Consider the following 20883-nt stretch of genomic DNA (forward strand, 5'->3'; position numbering starts at 1 on the left):
ACTTCTAGGATCAGGTAAGCTGCGATCATTACTACGTGCACCACTTGTATTCGGCTCATTTTGTTCTAGGTGATAGTATCCCCCTCCATGCAGGAGCTGATGATGGGTTCTCGGGCAACCATCTATACCACACTGCTGAACATGTCTGCAATTCTTACCATGATGAGATAAACTTAGGCAGCGAAAACATAAATTATTGTCCTTAGCAATTCTCCATCTCTGATATACAGATACTGATTTAAATTTAGAACAATCTGCGATTCGATGACATTCTCCACATAAAGGACACTGTAAATTAGAACTCGAATTTGTATTATTTGTAGCGAATGTTCGAAATCTTCGGTCTGGTGGATCAAATCTACTTTTATTATGCGAAGGTGCTTTTGGGGAACAGAAACCTTTTGCTTCTTCTTGGGCTTCAATACGATATTTCACTTCTGACGATAACCATAAATGTAAATTAACTAAATTCTCTTCTCTTTTCTGACGCTGACCATCTCTTGAAGTGTGCTATGTTAACTGGAGATTTGGCTACACTTTGATTTGGCTACATTATAAAACATGGAATTTTCTTCAAATTCCTCCGTACGACCTGCCTCTTTAAGCGATATTATCGAAAGTTCCAAAATATCTGTAAATTGTTCGACACTCTTTAAATCATTGAACATGATTGGCTTCATTTGTCTAACTGCATCAAGATGGAATAAAACCATTCGCCTTTTACCACCATATTTTTCATCTAATCTTATTTTTGCTGAATTATATCCCAAAGTAGTCGCAGGAAATCCATCTATGGCCTTAAGAGCCTCTCCATCCAAATATTGGCGTAATTGCTACAGTTTGTAACCATCAGAGCATTTTACCCTATCTATGCATTGGTCGAAGGTATCTTTAAACAAAGGATATTCTTTTTTATTTCCCATGAACTTGGGAATGGCGACTCTTTGTAATTGATGGTGCATATCTCTTTCGATTTCATATTTTGGTGGATTTACCGAAGGATTAGGGGAATTTAAAACGTTGTTCTGGTCGATTTCTGTTATTGGAAAAGTAGGTTGACTATTTGAAGTTGTCTCCCTTTGACCTAATTCTACCGGACTGGGCACTTCATTGCGATGGTTTACTTTCAACAACGATAAATATTCTGTACATTTACTGACGATATCATTTATTTGAGGGCTATCACTAATTTGATCTAATTCTGTTTCATATTTATCTGAATCGATATCACACAAGGATTCTATGACGTCCATTACCTGTTCTTGGCATGACAATAAGTAACTGAGTGCACTGCGAAGTTCAAGTTTGTTTATATCGTCTTTACATGAAAATAAAGCAGTTAGGTTAATACGCGACCTGGTCAGCTGGGCCTTTAAATTTCTTTTCTTTTTTAACAACTTTTTAAGTCTTGACTCACACCCATTTTGATTACTTGTCTCACCTTCTTGGTTGGCTTGATCGACGACTGTTTCTCTGTCAGTGATACCGGGCCTCGTTTCCGATTCCGACATTTTTCTTCATCGACTTGTTTGAACACTTAGATCTACTTGACTTTGACGAATTCTACGATGTATAACAGGCCGTACAACCACGCTCTGCTACCAAAAATGTTCGAGACGATGTTTATTGCAGAGTTTCACGAACATTTAAACGATGTACAATATAAATATTTCAGTTCGATGATTCGATCTAAAAGACAAATTCTCCCACATGGCATCTTTTTTACACGTCACTAAATTCCCTTAGACCCTTAAAAACATACAGTCCACCGTGAATGCGAACACACGGTTCCGAACAAGGAGTTTAAACAGTCTTAGAGGTAGAACAACTTACCTATTGCACAGTTGTATATCTTGATGGATAAACTTGTTATTCTGGTATCATAATTATAAGAATTATCAAATATGAAAGATCTCTAAGTTATATGATTGATAAAAATGAATTTTATTAAAACTGAATAAATAATATAGAATCACATTAATCGATTGAATAAATACTCTTGTAAGTCACAAGGTAACAATTGTTCATCAATTTTTTTTTCTCTTGTAGATAAGTTATCAATCAACAACTTCTACCACTGAAAAGAGAAAAAAGATAAATAAATATTTAATTCAATTCCTTCATGTCTTTCATACGCTTTTTATATGCTATACATGTGGTTCATGCATTACTCACGGGGCAAGTGCAAGACAATTTTGAACCCGCAAGGCTAAATACTTACCGCCATACAATATTTGTTTTTCAACCTTGATTTTTAAACACATATTTTGTAAAAAAAATGAAAAGCACAAAGGTTTAAGCTTAAGCAACACATCAATCATTGGTTGTTCTCCTATACAAAAACTTATAAAAGTGCGACTCCCAAGGGCCAGTACTGTTCCCCTCTGCAGTATGTGCCCTAGTTGGTCTGCTGCATATTTGTTTATCACATCCCACCTGTTTGTTTATCACATTCAACCTGTTTGTTTATCACATTCAACCTGTTTGTTTATCAAATGCCACCTGTATGTTCATCACATCCCACATGTTTTCCATTTCCCACATGTATGTTTATCACATCTATTAATCATATACCACATGTATGTTTATATTTATCATATCCCCCATGTTTATCACACCCAACCTGTATGTTCATCACATCCCACATGTAGGCCTATGTTTACCATTTCCCACATGTATGTTTACCACATCCCACATCTATCAATAATATCCTGCATATATTTATCATATCCCCCATGTATGTTAATATTTATCACATCCACATGTATGTTTAGATTTATCACATCCCACAAGTATGTTTAGATTTATCAAATCCCACATGTAAGTTTATATATATCACATTCACATCTCACATGTATGTTTATATTTATCATATCCCCCATGTATGTTTATATTATACTTATGTCTTATGCTATTATTGCTACATGTATGTCTTTCATATCCTCTATGTATGCTTGCTATAATGTGTATTTCATGTCTTGTATATATGATTCTCATAATTATATGCTATATGTATTTTTCATATGCTGCTATTGCTACTTGTATGTCTGTATGATAAAGTATGCATACAGTCTATTTTGGTCTATAAAGTAATGAAGCAAACATGTAAAAAGTCTACAGAAACATAATTCATGTAATCATTTTTGCCTTTAGGGCCACATGCATATGCAGCTATTTATACTTTACCTAAACTCATACTTGAGTGATTCTGATCAATTTAATTTTAGACAGTTAGTAGTTATACATAAGTTTTAAGATTTTTACAGTTAAAGTAAAATTTTAAAACTGGTAAAATTGATGATCAAGTCAGTATCAGGATAGCTTAACTTACCACAAGGGATGTTGACCTTATTTGACACAAGAACATCAGCTTGTATATGGTTCATGTTGACATACAAAGTCTCTGGGTTTGACTAAAAAATATAAACACATTTCATAAGACCAATATAAACAAGCCAACAGTGAGGCTGATGTCCCCCACCTCAATCCCAAATCTTTTTTGTAAAGCATTGAACAATCAAATTGCTTACCACTCTGCTTAACCTGAGCAGAAAATGTTCATTATTGAAGTTAATCAAGGTATTGATGTAATGAAACTAAATACCAAGTTTCATCACTCTCACCCAATTAGAATCAAAGATATTGTTTTCCAAAGCATCTTTATTCTATTCAATTACCGGGTACTTAGTTTATATAATATTTAGGAGATAAGCACTTCCTGTTACGTATTTAGAGGGGGTTTATTGTCCATTTAACCATGCTTGAATCATTAGAACACGAGACGCGATAGCTATTTGCCAATAAAGATTTGAGTTGAGAAAGATCATTGAGCACAAAAATGAAAAAAAGTACACTGTTATAAAAAAAAAGTACACTGTTATATTTATACGCAGTAATTCGCCTTGATAATTTATTGTCCATTCGACTACACTTTCCGACCAATCAGATTTGTGCTACAATTTTTTTTAACATTCCGATGATCATCTTTACGAAGAGCCCAACATGTCACAATCATCAGGTTGACCATATTGATTTTTTCTGCAACGTCCAGTCACAGGAAACTCGATTATGTGCTACACCCAGTCAAAGGAATCTATAGGCTGTGACATCATTTTTGCACACGATTTCCCTAATTATTATTATTCATCAAAACCTAACATAAAATGTAAATTCAAAGACTCTTCTCCAATTCTACCCCAAAGGGGGGGAAAGAGAGAATTCTATAAATAGACAAACTTTATGCATGTACAGTATTGTGAAACCAGTGGAAGCAATTACTAGTCTTGGTCCACAAGCTGCACTGATTACATTGACAGTTGATAGCATTAGAAATATTTAGTTTAATTGACAAAAATAAGACTAGCCCTTTCCATACATATTGTTATATTATAATTTATAATCATTACAATTTCAAACAATAATACTGTATATATACAATATAGTTAGGAGATTTTTCTGAGTAAATTCATTTGTGAATAAAGGACTAAAATAAAGAAATCTTTATAATTCATAATTCAGAGCAGATTATATTTCATTTTGGGGGTGAAAAATATAAGTGAAAGTATATTCTTACCATAAATAAATCATAAAGTGCATCACCCATAGCATCCCTCACATGGTCATCAACTACTGGAAATGTTCGACAAAAATGCTGATAAAATAAAAGAATAAACAAAGATAGATATTGAATGATGGTAAATAAGTGCCTGAAATAATGTCAAATCATGTGGCGACAACTGATCTGTTGACTGGATTTTGTAAAATTTTAAAAGATCCCAATCTGATTAAAATACAGATCTTATTTGTTTTGTTTATTTTTATAGTTCAAAATTTCGTTTTACTTGTCTTTACTACTCTAGGATCTAGAAGAGGTGTTCTGGATGATGTGAGGGATTAGCCAATGAAACGGTCTGTGACAGTGAGCTTTTGGCGTGAGGTCTATGGAACTGTGGGTAATCTACTAGAAACATCAATGCTGATTGGTCAATAAAATGTCTGACATCATAGGGTCAAAAGCCACTGCTTTCCAGCAGCGATTAAGCTGTGGGGAGCAGCAGTATTTTCAATAGGGCTGTTTTATAAAATTTCCATGTTTTACATTTGCTGTACAATTGGGCTTTAAATCTGCTTATTTTATAACCACCAGAGAAATGTATAAAAGAACTGATATCATTACCTCCAATGTTAAACTAGCTTGTCTTTGACTGTCTGCATAATCCACGTTTCCCATAGCATACAACAAATTGTGTACCACTCTTAACTACAAAAAAAACCTCACCATGGTTACATAGGCAGTGAAAAAGTAGAATGAGGATACGTGTGGTGTGGAGGTAGGTAAAGGGGGGAGGGGAGGTGTCACCTCTGGGTGCAGAAGTGAAGATACGGGTTCTAAAACTCTAAAGCTATTCTAGAGTGATCTAAATTTCAAAATTTCCGGGGGAAAACTTGATTTGATTGAGATGCTGAGAAAAGAATTTCACATTTAGCTGAGAAAAATATTTCACATATTTGTTTCTTTTTGTGACCCCATATTTGTGGTCAGGATTAAATATTAAAGAGATCAAAGTATGTAGTTTGCATATTTTTTATATTCACATTTTTACATTTTACATGGTACTTGATTGTTTAAACGTTTGTTAATCATTATTTGACAAAGTGCAGCCACTGCACTGGCTCAATCATTCGTGCTGTCTAGAATTAACTACTGCAATGCCATAATTTCTGGAGTAACTGATGAACAAATTTCCAAGTTACAAAGGATCCAAAATCGTGCTGCACGAATTGTGACTAAAGCTAGATCAAAATCACACATCACTCCCATCTTAAATAATCTTCACTGGCTCTGAGTGTGCGAGAGAATTAACTTTAAAATTTTAACTCTGACATAACAAAACATTACATAAAAAAGCACCAAGATATCTTCAGAATCTCTTGACATACTACCAACCAAAAAGGTCACTGAGATCCAAGAATAAATTATTGTTAGATGCACCGGTTTATAAGATGAAGAAATTTGGTTCAAGGACTTTTCAGTATAATGCATCAATCCTATGGAATTCGCTACCATCTTCCATTCGAAAATGTGAAACATTGTCTATCTTCAAATCAAGTGTGAAAACCTGGCTGTTTCGTCACTATAATTAACCTATGTGAACACTTTCATGCGCCTAGAGCATCCCCAAGTGGGATGAATTGTTGCGCAATATAAATTTTGTTATTATTATTATTAAAACATCAGTCAATCCATCAACGTTTGTCTTCATTGGATTTAGTAGTAAAAAGAATCTGAAATTAAGGAATTTGATTTGTGGATTAGCAAACAGGGAAGCCACTACCCTGGCAAACATCTTTAATACATTTATTCAACCCCAAAAATAAGATATCACATAACAACTACATCACTGTGAAGTTCTGCAGTAGGTAGTCAAATAAAGGGAAATAACTCCCGTATATTAAAAGGAGAGCGATCATCAATCTTTTCTGTGCTATTAAAGGCATCCGTTTTCTATATTCTTATTTTTACATGGTACTTGATTGTTTAAACATTTGTTGATCATTATTTGACAAAGAAAACATCAGTCAATCCAGCAAGGCTTGTGTTAATTGGATTTAGTAGAAAAAGAATCCGAAACTAAGGGAATTATTAATGTGATTTGTGGATTAGCAAACAGTGAAGAAGTCACTGCCCTGGCAAACATCTTCAATACACTATTCAACCCCAAAAATAAGATATCACAAAATAACTCCAAGGTTAGATCTATTTCATAAGGCCAAGTTTGGTGAAAGGTCACAAGATTTAAACAGGGCTAGCTCTAATCCCAACCCTAACGTTTCTTAACCCTGGACCTAGTTAGGGTGACCACCCGTCCTGCATTTCGTGGGACAGTCCGACAAAATACTTCCAAGTCCTGCATCCCGAAAGTCAGCCAAATGTCCCGCAATTGCTCACATGCAATAGTCTATTTGAGTATTAGTCCTACATTATTTTTTTCAAAGATTCCTACTAGTAATTTTAGATCTAAATTTAATCTACAACATATAATTCTGTTTCTCAAACATTCTGCACATGCAATACGATTCGTAAGTTTAAGTGTGTGTCAGAGTACTTGTAAGTTTTACGTGTATAAAGTACACGTAGTTTAGAGAGACAGACTTGATTTACGAATGACATTGCTTCTGATCTCTTAAACGTCGGCGAGAAATGGATGAAAGCAAGGACCCTTATAATATAAGATCCATGATAAAAGTGATTAATTTTTCAAATGTGTCGTCCACTACACCAGCAAATTTAATCAAAATTGTTTTCTTTTTTCTTTCAATACCAGTTTGCAATGCTTATGTTGAGTGCATATTTTCACTGATGAAAAACTATTGGAGAGATGACATAAACCACAAACCAGATATCAATAAAGCTTATTCGATATATACAAAATTCAAATTAAACAAAACTTTAAATATTCGTGTCAGTATATTAAGAAATCGCAGATTATTACAAGCCGTGAAGTTGAACAAAAAGTATCCTTTTAAATCCTGAAGTTTTAGTTGCACTTACAGTCTTTCATTGTCTTTTTTCTTTGCTTCATAATAAATCATAAACTCATTAAACTATCTTGAGTTGTTATGCATTCAGGAGAAAATCACACGGTATCACTACCTAGTGGGAGTATTTCATTGCCATATTTCTTGTCTCAGATTGCTGGGAGTTGCGTTTTGGGCTTCTAGTTTTCAAAAAAAATGGGGGGGGGGGCCTCCCATGGGACCAAGTAAGTGCCCCCCGAAAAAGTCCCCTCAGACCCAAGAACCTCAGATGAACATTATACGTGTAACTGTCTTAAATTCCACTATATCATCATTCTTCCACTCCCAGGTCCCCCCCACCCTTTGCTCAGTGTGATCACTTCTCTATGGTTGACAAAAATCAATGACATTCAAAATATGACATGAACTTTATGTCAACTTGAATGAAACTGCAATATGATCTATGTTCTACCGGGGCACTCAGTGTTATAGCCAGTATTCATTGTGGGGTTGGATTGTTCATGGCGCCCTAGATTTTGCCCCCCCCACCCTATTCACAGCTTCTAGATCTACTACTAGGCCCCCTAACCCCCCATCGCGGTCTCACACTTACGGCATTCGGGTGAGCAGATCCGCAGATAATAAGAAGGGTTTTGATCAACATATATTCTTTCTGAAAAGGTTGTCACCATACAATCTCGCCAACAATCACGTGCCCTAACCTTATCTACATCTCAACGACCTCCACGAAATCTTGAGTTGGCCTTTAGAAATAGATCTAGCCAATAACTCCATCACTGTTTAGTTCAGCAGTGGCAAGTCAAATAAGGGAGATAACTCCCGTATATTAAAGGGATGCGGACCACCAATCTTTTCTATGCCATTAAGGCATCCTTTACTGTTGTAGGGGATTTCCCTGTTTACCTCTTGATTCTTTGTCTCAAAAGATTCACCAAATCTTGTCAGAAAATGTACATTCAACAGAAATTGACATACGAAAGAGAGAAAAGATAATAATTACTATGTCTTAACTGACCAATATTTATTTCATGATAGAATTTAATGTGTCATTTACAGCAATGTCCTTTATCCCCTTTTGCAAAACCAAAGGGGCAAGCTAAATAAATGATATTTCATGGAAAGTTACCCATCGATGAATTGTACCATATAGCAGATCTAACTGAAAGACTATTCCATTGAAAGATAATTATCCAAAAAAAATTTCACAGATGAATTAAGACTGGTAGTTAGTCTGTAATTCTCCCTTTGTCACACTTTATATAATTGTAGATTTTTGGTGTTTGAATTTACATTTTTTACCAGGTTTTGGTGAATATTCATGAGCCTGAGGTGCAAAAATCAGAAGAGGCAATTGGGAAATCACGTACGACAATGATGTGTAGAAAAGAAATAAATGTGACATGTTGGTTCTTTGTGGTTACAAAGATTAAGATCATCAGAATGTTAGCAAGAGATTTAACAATGACATTGAAGTCAATGGAGAGAAGATTACCAGTCTGAGACCTACAACCCTTTAGGAAATTAGTAGTTGAAGTGGTTAAATAATATAATACCTGTATTAATTTTTCTGATAATTCATTAGATTCTCTAGCTAATATTCTGAAATAACAAGATTGGAAACCATCAATAATAAGGTACCATACAGATTCATTTCTAAAAAGATCAATGTATGACATTTTGTAAGACAAGAAAAAAAAGGAAAAGAGTTTCAACTTTTTGTCAACACATCACTTCAGTCATTTTTGAGACACCAGTGTGTCTGTCTACTCGGCATCAAATTCAAATTGTTATGTGCACGCCAATGTGTACACAGGTGGATCTCAGAACCCTAAAGTTGCTACCCCTGGTAAGTTTGAACTAAGCTTGAAAAAATATTGGGATTCTTCTCGGCTCGAAATGGATACCAGGATATTCTAATCAAGAGTTCAGTGCCATTACTACTTGACTACCGCGGCCCCCTGTTGGATGAGGAGGCATGTACCGGTTTCTAATCTCAGCAGTGACAGATCAGACAGCTAATCATCTTATATGCAACGAAGCCAACCCAGGAGAGCAATAGCATATGTCCAAAAGTAAAGAAAGTAAAGTAAAACTGTTACCTACCCAATAGTCTTAGCAGATGCTGCTTGTTTAACGAATTTAGATAAAGGTGCGCTGAAATTTGGCGTGTTGGGATCTGGGGAAAAGTATTTGAATAACAAGATAAGCAATTATACTAGGATAAACAAGATTTCTGATATTGTCCGTTATCGACATCATATCAGTTACTGTTTAAAACTTAGTTAGCAGTTAGTCAACAAATAACACAAACATTCATTCCTTTTGTGTATATGGTAATTAAGAAATTGACATTTCTAATATGCATTCGGTCACAGGAGTTTGAGGGGATCAAGAGTGTTTTCAATAATTGGCAAAGTCGCTTTTATGGGAGGTTTATATTTGAGACTTTGGGTGAAGATGACTCATTTAATTTTAATCAGATTGGTGTCAACTTGCTGTAAAGTGTATATATAGTAACCACTGGCTGTAAGTACATAAAATGTTGTTTGGTCATTTTATGTGCTCTTTAATTAAACTGGAAGCTAAAATAATGATTCACCCATAAATCTTACCCTCAAGCTTGTAGACACTGAAATCGTTATAAAGCAATAAATAGATTCAAACAGCATGAAATATCTCTACTCTCTAGCCAAACAATATATGCATTTTATCACAAAAAATAAATTAAATCTACCTTCTAATATTTCTGGTTTGGGTACTGAATCATCTTTAATTGGTTTTAATTGTGTCACTAATCCTTTTAATAATGATGTTGATACATCATATATCATTAATTCTTTTATTAATTCGATGGCTTAAAAATACAAACAGATAAGTTTGGATTAATAGATGTGTGATTTTATATTCTCAACTTTTATAATGCAGGTACAGTATTCAAATATATCTATAATTCCCAAATACATCTGTACTACTATTAGAAATACTATAAAATATATAATCCTTTCAAAATTTGGACAGTACAATCTGTTAAATAATATCAAGTTAAAGCGATGTGAATTTCAGGTAAACTGTTTTAAAACATTTACTATTTGTAGTTTTCATACAGCATGCAGACATTTGCATCATACATGATGTCGCACTGTCAACTATACAGCATCCAATGTAGGCATATATGGGATCTCTAATCTGATCTTGTTGGCTATATTCAAATGGCAGGCATTTGCTAGTTGAAAAGTTGAAATAAACAACACTTATTATTGAAGTTATTTTAGCCTTGAACATCTTATTTTATATCTATACTTCTTTATCATTTCTTTGTCTTCATTACTTTTTATTTCTCATCAGATAAACATAGGTTACGGGCAGTCCATAAGGCTGTTGTATTTTATTCTTTAGTAGGTAATGGCAGAATTTGCAAGACACTAAAAATTTATCAAGGAAAATAACCCATGAAGTATTACCAGAAATGATTAAAATTTGACAGGTTCGTATTCTGAAATCAAATGAAAAACAACCACGAAGTGAGTTTACTGACCTTCAAACTGTACCTCTAAATGTAAGGTTCCTAGTAAATCTAATAATGGATCAACAATGTTAGGATTAGCTTCATCAACAATAGGCTGAAATAGACAAGTTTGACAAGTTGCACATATTGATTGGTTGAAAGATTATAATCCTGAAAACTAAGGAAATCTAGAAGAAAACCCAATATACAAATTCTACTAAACTCAGACAGAACAATTATTAATCTTTTTAAGGGGAGTATCTGGTCAAAATATGTGATCACACTAGGTAAATAACTTTTTAAAATATATTTGTAATAATGGATGTTTTTGTCCAAAATTCTTTGAGGAGATTATAACTGTTCTTTATAGTAAATTATCACATGTATTGCTTAAACTATAAAACAAATAAAATGGGATTTAATGTCCTATTTTTCTGAGCCAACTATAGGCTGATGAAGGTGAGCATAAGCCATGTAGTGGACTAGACATTTAAAGTTTCCACCTATTCTCTATTGAATTCTAATTGTCAAGTGTTATGGTCTTTAGGGGTAAAGGTGTTAGCTGAAAGAAATAAGTACATTACTATACAGCTAATTGTATCAGGTGTTTTAGAAAAAGTAAGTAAGCATACCCTGCCGTGTTTCATGGTAGAGTTTAGAGGGGCAAAAATTACCTAATAAAAACCAATTATAAAATTTTGATAACGCACAATATATTAAGTGTATAAAAGCATACTGAAATAGGTATTTCAAACATAGACATTCAGTAAGAATTCAATGCATGCATGATAAGAGCTCATTATTAACTATTCATATCAATGAAATAATGATGTAATTTGTATCAAATTAACATACTTAAACAATGAAATAATGTAATTTGTATTAAAACATTTGTGAATAATTAAATAATAATGCAATATGTATCAATTATACATACCTGAACAATACGAAGTGAATGTGCTGCCATCTGTTGGGCTTTAGGTGAACTACAGGGTAATAGAGCAATAAGTCCTTTATAAACTTGACCTTCAAACTTGGGGTTACCCTGCGCCAACATGAGTAAAAGATTTCGACAAGCGTCCTGAGTTTCTTCAGTTTTAGCTTTCGCTAAACATTCTGCTACTGCCCTTATTCCTTGAATATAAACAATTTTTATGCAGGAATTTATTTAATATTCAATCTCATCGTTTCTCAATTAGAAATTAGTAGCAAAATATAAATGATTCTGTTATCACAATCCAGAGAGCAATGATTTAGCAGGAAAATTTATGACTGTCAAAGAATATTACAAATACAACAGTCACATACATGTAATTGAAACTTGATCTTTATTTCCTTCTACACATTTGCGTGCACGAAAAAGAACACTTGAGAGTTGGATTTTGAAATAAAAGTAGAACGTAATGGCACTGTCTGGGCTAAATTTCAATCTAAGCACATGTCATAAGCCTGTCTTCATTATTTCAATTACTGCCAAGTCAAATACAAAGCATCTTTTCATTTGCTAAGTCAGGCCAACAAAACACAAACTTCATAAAAATAGTGTAAGACCTCAAAGGCCTACTGTAGTTCAAATATTAACGACATAAGAAAAAAGAAGAAAATTTAACAATAATATGGTCTAATTTTAAATACACTGGTTATTACCATAGCTTTCACAGATGAGTTCTTTATATTTTCGACCAGTGTTTGCGATTTGTATCAGGCAATTCAGAGCTTCTGTCTTGTCATCTTCTTTAGCTTGTTTTAATCCCAATATTTCTAACAATGTAAACACTCCACCAACTTCTAAAAATTCAGCCATAAACTTATGTCTAAAATAAAACCATATACATTGATATATAGAAAAATTAGCCTTCATTTGACTATCTATTTCTATTAATTCATGTCACAAATCTCTAGCTTGTCAATAAACATACTAGATCATAAATATCTTACTTAAAAATAAAAATTAATATCACCTCAAATTTTACATAATTTCAAATTTGGACATTCCAGATGTAACAATTAAACTACTGTTAGTCACATCGAAAATTAATTTTTACCAACCAGCAAAGATGTCCAATGCGCCTATGCCTTTTTAAGCCAGATGGTTTATATACTAAACACCAAAAAAAACGTCAGTACGATTTCAAAATCAGAGAGACACTTTAATCAAATCATTATAGAAAACGACCTACTAAATGGATCAAAACAATTTTTTTGTAAACAGTATGTTGACACATTAGTGATTAATTCATCACAATTCCAAGGCATTACGAGAAGGTTTAGAGTCTGTACACAGTCTATATATACATCAGTATCTGGTGTGTCCATCGCGAGTGTCAATAACAGCAGTGCAGTGTCTGTACATGGAGTGGAGCAGACGATTGATGAATGCCATCGGCAACTTGAAACCACACTCTCAAAAAAGCCTGATGCAATCCATTGGCAGTGTTTGGTCTTGGTACGACATTATTAAGTCTCCTCTGGATTTCATCCCAAAGATGTTCAAGCAGGTTAAAGTCCGGACTTAGGGCTGGCCAGTGCATAACGTTGACACTGTTCTGCTGTAGAAAGTCACAAGTAACTCGGGCAGTGTGGGCACGGGCGTTGTCATGCTGGAAAACGTGGTTTCAATGACGTGCAAAATGTGTTATGACGTGGGGTCTGAAAGCTTGATCAATGTAGCGCACTGCTGTGGTGCGGCCTCCTCTCCCTGGACCAAGATTTTGGAACACCACAGGACCCACTCTCTGGTTCAGGCCGATTCCACCCCAAACCATTATGCTTGGACTTCCCCATTAGTCTCGTTCCATGACACATTGGTCAGAATAACGCTGGCCACGTCAACGCCATATTCTGGTCCTGCCATCTGCTGTTGATACGCAATACCGACTCTCATTTGTGAACAGAACAATTTTCCATTGCCTGTGTCGCCAGTCCTGGTGTTGTTGGTTAAACTGTAGACGTTCACGTCAATAGAGAGGGGTGAGCATCGGTTCATGGTAAGATCTACGGCAAACGATGTTCTCTCTGGTGAGACGTTGGCGCACTGTATCGGTACTGATGGGTCTTCCGTGTGTTCCCACTGTCTGACGTGCTGTCTCAGATGCCTGTGTGAAAGGATTTTGCACATGCTGTCGCACAACATGGCGGTCTTCTCGATTTGTGGTAACCCTTGGTCTACGAGTTCGGGGGCAATCATCCATGGTGTTGGTGGCCCGAAAGCAATGCTGAAGTCTGTAGATGGTCCGAACATTAACCTGGAAGTGATTGGCAACGGCTTGGGCAGTGTGGCCAGCATCGAGTCTTCCAAGTGCCTGGTTCCTCTGAGCTGTCGTGAGTCATGGCATGTTGCTGACGTTGTAGTGTGAATGATTCAACCAGGTGCATTTTATAGGGCTGGTCCCGGTGAACAGCACGTGCAGCATGAGTTACATGAAAATCATGGAAAACACATTACCATCTCAGAAGTCAGGTTGCGTTTTGAGGACATTTCCTGGGTTCAATTCTGTGTTTGGGAAGGAGCCTTATTGTTCAGGTAAAGTTAGAGATGTGGTCAGAAATAATATATACATTAAAAACATTTGGCAAGTTTTATGCAATGCGTTTATTCAGAGTAACATACCATCCTGACGTTTCTTTTGCTGCTTAGTATATATGGAAAGGATTTCAGAATTATTTCGTAAAATTTGAAATAGCCGAACTTACCCACTTGAAGCTGACAGAAAGATACAAATAGACTTTAACTGTTCATTTAGACAAGTACCAATCATATAACTAATTGGATTAAGAAACTTTAATAATACTATTTTACTATCATTGTTATAAAATGTTTTTTAGACAAGGGTAGATAAAATGTTAATACTATATTTTTTACCGTAACATAAAGATGGATTATGTAAGGTTTAGATAAAGAGCTGGTCGTTCTCACTGTAACAGTTTAAAAATAGATAATGAAATGAATATATATGGAATATATACAGTCAAATTACTTCATTCTGATATTTGAAGTTTTGATGAATAGCCTACTCTACTAGTCCCAATTGTCATTGCTACAACAATACACAGAGTCTCAACTTTCCATGTTAACGGTAACTGATTAAATGGCACTGATGGTCTAATCCACATAATATCCAAGCTTTCCAATGGTATAGAGTTGATTGTAGGCTTATCCTGTATACATGTTTAAAAAATGGACATGCAATAGGCAGATTAGCTCTTACAATGCATCTTTAACATGTCAAAATTTAATAGATTCTATCGGAAAGTTATAGTTTCAAGATACATAAATCTTACTCCTTTTCAGGACTATATAACTTTAAAAAATAACTTGACGTTTTTGATTTGGTCTAAAATAAAATTGTCGACTTCATTGAATTTTAAGTGTTGATTTGTTTTGTGAGGTGACTATCTTTGTAGAAAATTTTACGTTTACTGATACAGCTAGTGTTGAGATATAACTGATTGTATCTTCTACAGTCAGCAATGTAATTCAAAAATGAAACTAAAATCAGTACACAAGACAATTTAATCATTAGAAACAAATTTTGACCATATAAAGTATACCCAATCACTAATCAGATCATCCCATTCAACACCTTATTTTAGCCTAAATCAAAGTACGTAATTAGCACCTTTAAAAATATTTCAGGAATTGGTAACATTAATTAGTCATGGAAAAGGATACGTTAATCGAAGCCATGCTGTTAATCTGGTTAGAAACAAACTTGCTGCTTGAGCAAACTCTTGTTCTAATTCTGGGCCTGTTTTATTTTTGTGTTGTTTTATAAAGTCATTTAAAATACTTTTACGAGTAGATTTTGGCGCTTTATCCCACTCTTGTAAAATGTTCATCACTCTTGAAATAGATGTTAATTGCTTTGCTGATGTCATCTTTGATTCTCTACCATCTACAATCACCACTGAAAAGGAAACAGTAATTTCATTTGCACATTTTAACTAAATACATCAAGACGACAATCCAGTATGGGTTATTTTTTAAAATCAAATTTAAAATATCACCATCTCATAATATGTAGTTATAAATCAAACCAATTTGAGAAAAAAAATGAAAGAAAACATTATCGTTAAAGAGGCATAATCACTCTCACCATGTACTTAAAGCAGCTAAGTCTCTAACTCAATATCATCCAAAGTTTTACACGTTGAAAACACATTTGTCATTTCAAATCAACACTGATGTTGTGATCTTACCGGGAAAAAGTAGGCTTCTGATATCCAATATTTAAGACAAAATAAACATTTTACCATTGGTACACGAATCGTGTACCATAGTGCGTTTCAGCATCATTTGTAACAATTAAGTGACCAGAAAGAATGAGGCTAGACATATTCCACGCCTCATGTCAAACGGTGAAACCTGGGGAGCATGCGCAATAAACTGAAATAACCAGTTGCTAGAAATTGTTATTCGCTTGAGACTCATGCCATATTTTGCTGGAAATAACTGATTTGAAATTAAGAGTCAAAACGGAAACAATTGAATGTAAATCAGTTTATATACAATCAGATTACATTATTATATGTGTTGCGACCCATTTGGGTCAATTTCTAGGTCCCAAATATTAGCGATTTAGCTCCTTTAATATATAATATCATAAATGCCTAATTATTGAAAATCTAAGCACGGACATACCTTCTCAGAGAGTAAGGTTTTTTCATGAGCATAAATTCACAAACACTCTCCATTAATCAACTATTTTTAGTACTAACATAAACAAGGTATCACATCAGAGAAGCTCTAAGAGTCTAATTCAGACCTGTGTGTCTGATGAAAGTGATTGGTTAACTTTTAAAAGGCAAACTTTAATCTGAATTAGATGTTCAAAAACTAATCTTGTGTGCCATCTTATTGAATAATAGGCCTATGTCATGACAGAAGTTTTGATGATAAAACTATTAAATTCAAATTTTAAATGTCTCAGCGAAGGCTTGGGCAAATATATATCCAAATGTGTATACAATCTCATCTTAATAGTCAAAGCCACTGATCCTCGTTTGCATTATTTTTCAAAATTATTTAATATTTCACAACTTAAAGTCTTTGAACATCATTTGAGGGGTTGTTAATCTCATGAAAACTACCTTATCACTTGTTGTGAAAGTTGAACCTCTAAAAGGAATGATCAGTAGAAAAATGGTTCAGTCGCAGTGAAATAAACCACAGTAATTGTTATCCATAAATAGTGTGTTATTTGATTATGTTCCAATTACTAAATGCCATTTAAAGAATAGTTCTGTTCAGTATTACAAAGATATTTCAAAAATATTCACCATCTTCTGCAGGCGATAAAAACTGGATAATATGGTCAAAAGAGACATAATCAAAACAGACAAAATTCGCCTTAGTCATCAAAACGACCCAATATCTTTTCAAACTTTATTTAAATTTGTCACTGGATTGATGTCCGTTCATTTAACACCAATCATTTTGGGATGTTTGGTTTAGGACATAAACAATCCAGTGCCATTCTTAAGTTTCACTGAACATTTTTGATTGGCCTCTGTTTAATCCAATGTTAGATAATCAATTTGAGTATGTTTAAGCATGGATTAAACCATGGAAAATACAGAAAAAAACTGAACTAGGTACCATATATTTGGATTGATATTTCTAAGAGATGTTGAATGAAGTTAAATCGAAAATTAATTTTTCTCCTAGAAGACCCTCAAAGGTTTAATTCCCTTTAATTCATACTCATACTGTTAATCTCATCAAATATATAAATAAATATACAGTTAAAATGATTCAATTAATTTAAAATTGCTTTCAACCTGGGGCCTGTTTGAGTGTTTCACGAGATAAAATCCAAATTTTAGTAATTTGATTGGATAATATTAGATTGATTTTAGTGCTTAGCCAATCAAAATTGAAGTATCTACTAAAATTTGGATTTTGTCTTTAGTTAAAATTTCGTGAAACAGGGCCCTGGCTGTGATTTTAAATAATAAAGTCATATGAATGAACCACCAAAATTAAATAGAATCTGTGAATGAATGAAGTAGATCTAAAATCTAATGCCAATTAGGAAATCGAACCTAGTATTTACCGGTTTTATTAATTTACTATACATTGCTGTTTAAAAAAAGGCTACATATGCAATCTTACCTGAATTACTGGGTTAGATATTTGGGTGACAAAATCACAGTTTTCAACAACTGCCGACACGTTTGTTATTATTGTTGCTACGTCGCCATTTTCATTTCTACTTTTGGTTTCCCCCTAATACATTTGATTGGCTCTCTATAGTAATTCTATTAATAGCATCCTATCAAATAAAAAGGGAACGGAAGGAAGGCTGGGATTTTTTACGCGAGTAACTCATGCTTAATATGACCAAGGAAAGTTAAAGGAGCTAAATCGCTAACATTTGGGACCTAGAAATTGACAAGTGGGTCGCAACTCATATAATACTGTAATATGAATGTATATAAACTGATATACATTCAATAGTTTCCGTTTTTACTCTAATTTCAAATCAGTTATGTTCCGCGAAATAAGCCAGCAGTCTCAATCGAATGCAAATTTCTAGGGCCTGGTTATTCCAGTCTACATACACCGTTTGGTTTGGTGCAATATTTCTAGCCTCGTTCCTCGAGTCTCTTGCTAGAACTGGGGCTGAAGTAAAATGTTTATTTTGTCTTAAATATTGGATATCAGAAGCCCATCTTTTTCCGGTAAGATCACAGCATCAATGTTGATTTAAATTGACAAATAATTTGTGTTTTCAATGTTGAAGATTTTGGATGATATTGAGTTAGAGACTTAGCTACTTTAAGAGATATTTGATAAGACCAACTTCAAGTTTGGTCAATGGTCACGAGATGTAAACAGGCTAGCGCTAACCCCAAACCTAACCCCGGGCCCAGCCCTAACGCTTACCCTAACTATAACCCTAACCCACAATCACGTGACCTAACCTTATTTACATCTCAGCGACCTTGACGAAAATTGAGTTGGCCTTAACAAATAGATCTAGCCCACCAAGGGACACTTATAAAATTAAGAACAGCATACAAGATATCTTCTAATCGCAGATTAATTACAATATACCACATTTCTTCAAGTAGCTTAAAGATACATTATGGGAGATAAGATAAAGAGATGGCAGTTCTCGCTATAATAGTTAAAAACTAGATAGTGTAAAGGTAATTTGCTGAAAATTTCAGTCAAATTGATCCACTATGAGCCGAGAACGAAGCGGGTGAAATTTTCGCATAGTCTCGGTCATCATTACTAAAATCATTAATATAAACAGCATAGTCTCGATTATCCACTGTTTTGATTAAATTATCAATGGCCGTTAAGCGGCATATAGGAACCTAATCCAGCCAACATCGAAGGCTAGCCTTGACATCGAGAATTTATTTTGGTCTGGAAAAGTTAATTAAATGTCTAATTGATAATTTAGATAACATTTCAGGCCTAAAGAAAGACTTGTAATAAGCAGATTTTTGCTCTTGCATAATGCATGTTTAAATTAAGAATAACAATTAGGGATGTGAGATTAATTATAAACTAAATTCAACGAAATTTCACCTTTCAATGAATTCTGTATAATTACTATAGCCCTAGTCTCGGTAGTTCCGGGGATATAATTATTAATACGTTGGTAATTCTGAATATTCACGTGGGAGGGGGGCGTGGATAAAGTTTACCCGTGAAGGCGTAAAGAGTCACGGGTGACGCTTGGGTAGAGTAAAATTATTGATTAATCCTATATCCATATTCCTGAAACAATGGACATTAACATCTCATTACATGATATAAAGCGTGTTTTTATTTGAGTTTGTTTATAATAACATCTCGTAATTAAATATGGATATATCAAGATGCATGAACACGTGGGTACTGAACGCTTCGGGAACTGGACTCTTAAAGAATATCCTATAGGTTTGAATATCGGCACAAGACCACCCTTTGCGGACTGGGTGTTAAACTTCGTTCTATTATCCCCCTTGCTATTCAATCTACTTGGGACTAGTTTTATATATATGTTCGTTTATTTGTTACACGTATTTTTGTGGTATTCGGTTGAAAGACCGGTTTAAAAACAACCCATCCCTGCAATCGTGAAGCAAATTTGTTTTCCAATGATGGACAGAGTAAGAACAGAGTAAGGGCTACGAATTGGATCATCAAATCTTGTGAGCTAGGCAGAAGGGTGCTGTGGAGGGGTCGATGATTGCCGGGGCGGGGGGCTCTTAAAATCAATCATAACTGAAGCCATAGAGACTTTAAAAATAATAACACCACTATTGTAACTCAGAAAGTAATCCCGAATTGTGTTTGAGAAGGGTGCTGTGGAGGGATGGATGATTGTCGGATGGCTCTTAACATCAACCATGGGGACAGTGACTTAGAAAAAAAGTACCAATCCCGCCCCGCCACCCCTAAAAAATAAAACCAATAATATTTTTACAATAAATCCTGGATTGTGATCGGGGAATTCACTTATAACCTATGTTTAACCGTTCTAACCGTCAATGATTTCTAGTCTTTATACATAATTCCAGTTTTATAAGCAAGCTGTTATTGTTGACTATTCTTTATTACACTGAATTAAAAAACAGTTAAAAGAATATAAATCCCGGTTGTGTGAATTAGTTCTATAATTTCGTTAATCGTCTGAAAGTCCAAACGGGTAGCGGATATCCAGTCTTGTGTAGTAAACCATCAATTAACACCAACGCCAAGTCGTCTAAATGGAGAGTAATATAAAAATAACTAGCTTGGAAATGTCATCTGTCGCCTACGTATGAACTGGCGTCAATGGATGAATCAAAATATATTCTCCCTTGAGTATCTCTTGAAATGGAAAAACAAAATTAAG

The 20883-nt window shown here is 34.4% G+C and overlaps 1 protein-coding gene across 1 annotated transcript; it reads right to left on the reverse strand.

The window, feature by feature from the left end:
- Window positions 1-1920: 1920 nt before the first annotated feature.
- On the reverse strand, window positions 1921-18266 carry LOC126818158 (armadillo-like helical domain containing protein 1). The gene is made up of 13 exons (XM_050545380.1): window positions 18159-18266; window positions 15717-15951; window positions 14738-14806; window positions 12692-12858; window positions 11982-12178; window positions 11075-11159; window positions 10274-10393; window positions 9643-9715; window positions 9093-9138; window positions 5177-5260; window positions 4574-4651; window positions 3332-3413; window positions 1921-2077 (listed from the first exon to the last, which is right to left on the reverse strand). Exons 2-13 carry the CDS (start codon window positions 15920-15922, stop codon window positions 2058-2060), a joined length of 1227 nt encoding a protein of 408 aa, XP_050401337.1. The 5' UTR covers window positions 15923-15951; window positions 18159-18266; the 3' UTR covers window positions 1921-2057.
- Window positions 18267-20883: the final 2617 nt, after the last annotated feature.

This window comes from Patella vulgata, chromosome 4 (genome assembly GCF_932274485.2).
Source record: "Patella vulgata chromosome 4, xgPatVulg1.2, whole genome shotgun sequence".
NCBI lineage: Eukaryota > Metazoa > Mollusca > Gastropoda > Patellidae > Patella > Patella vulgata.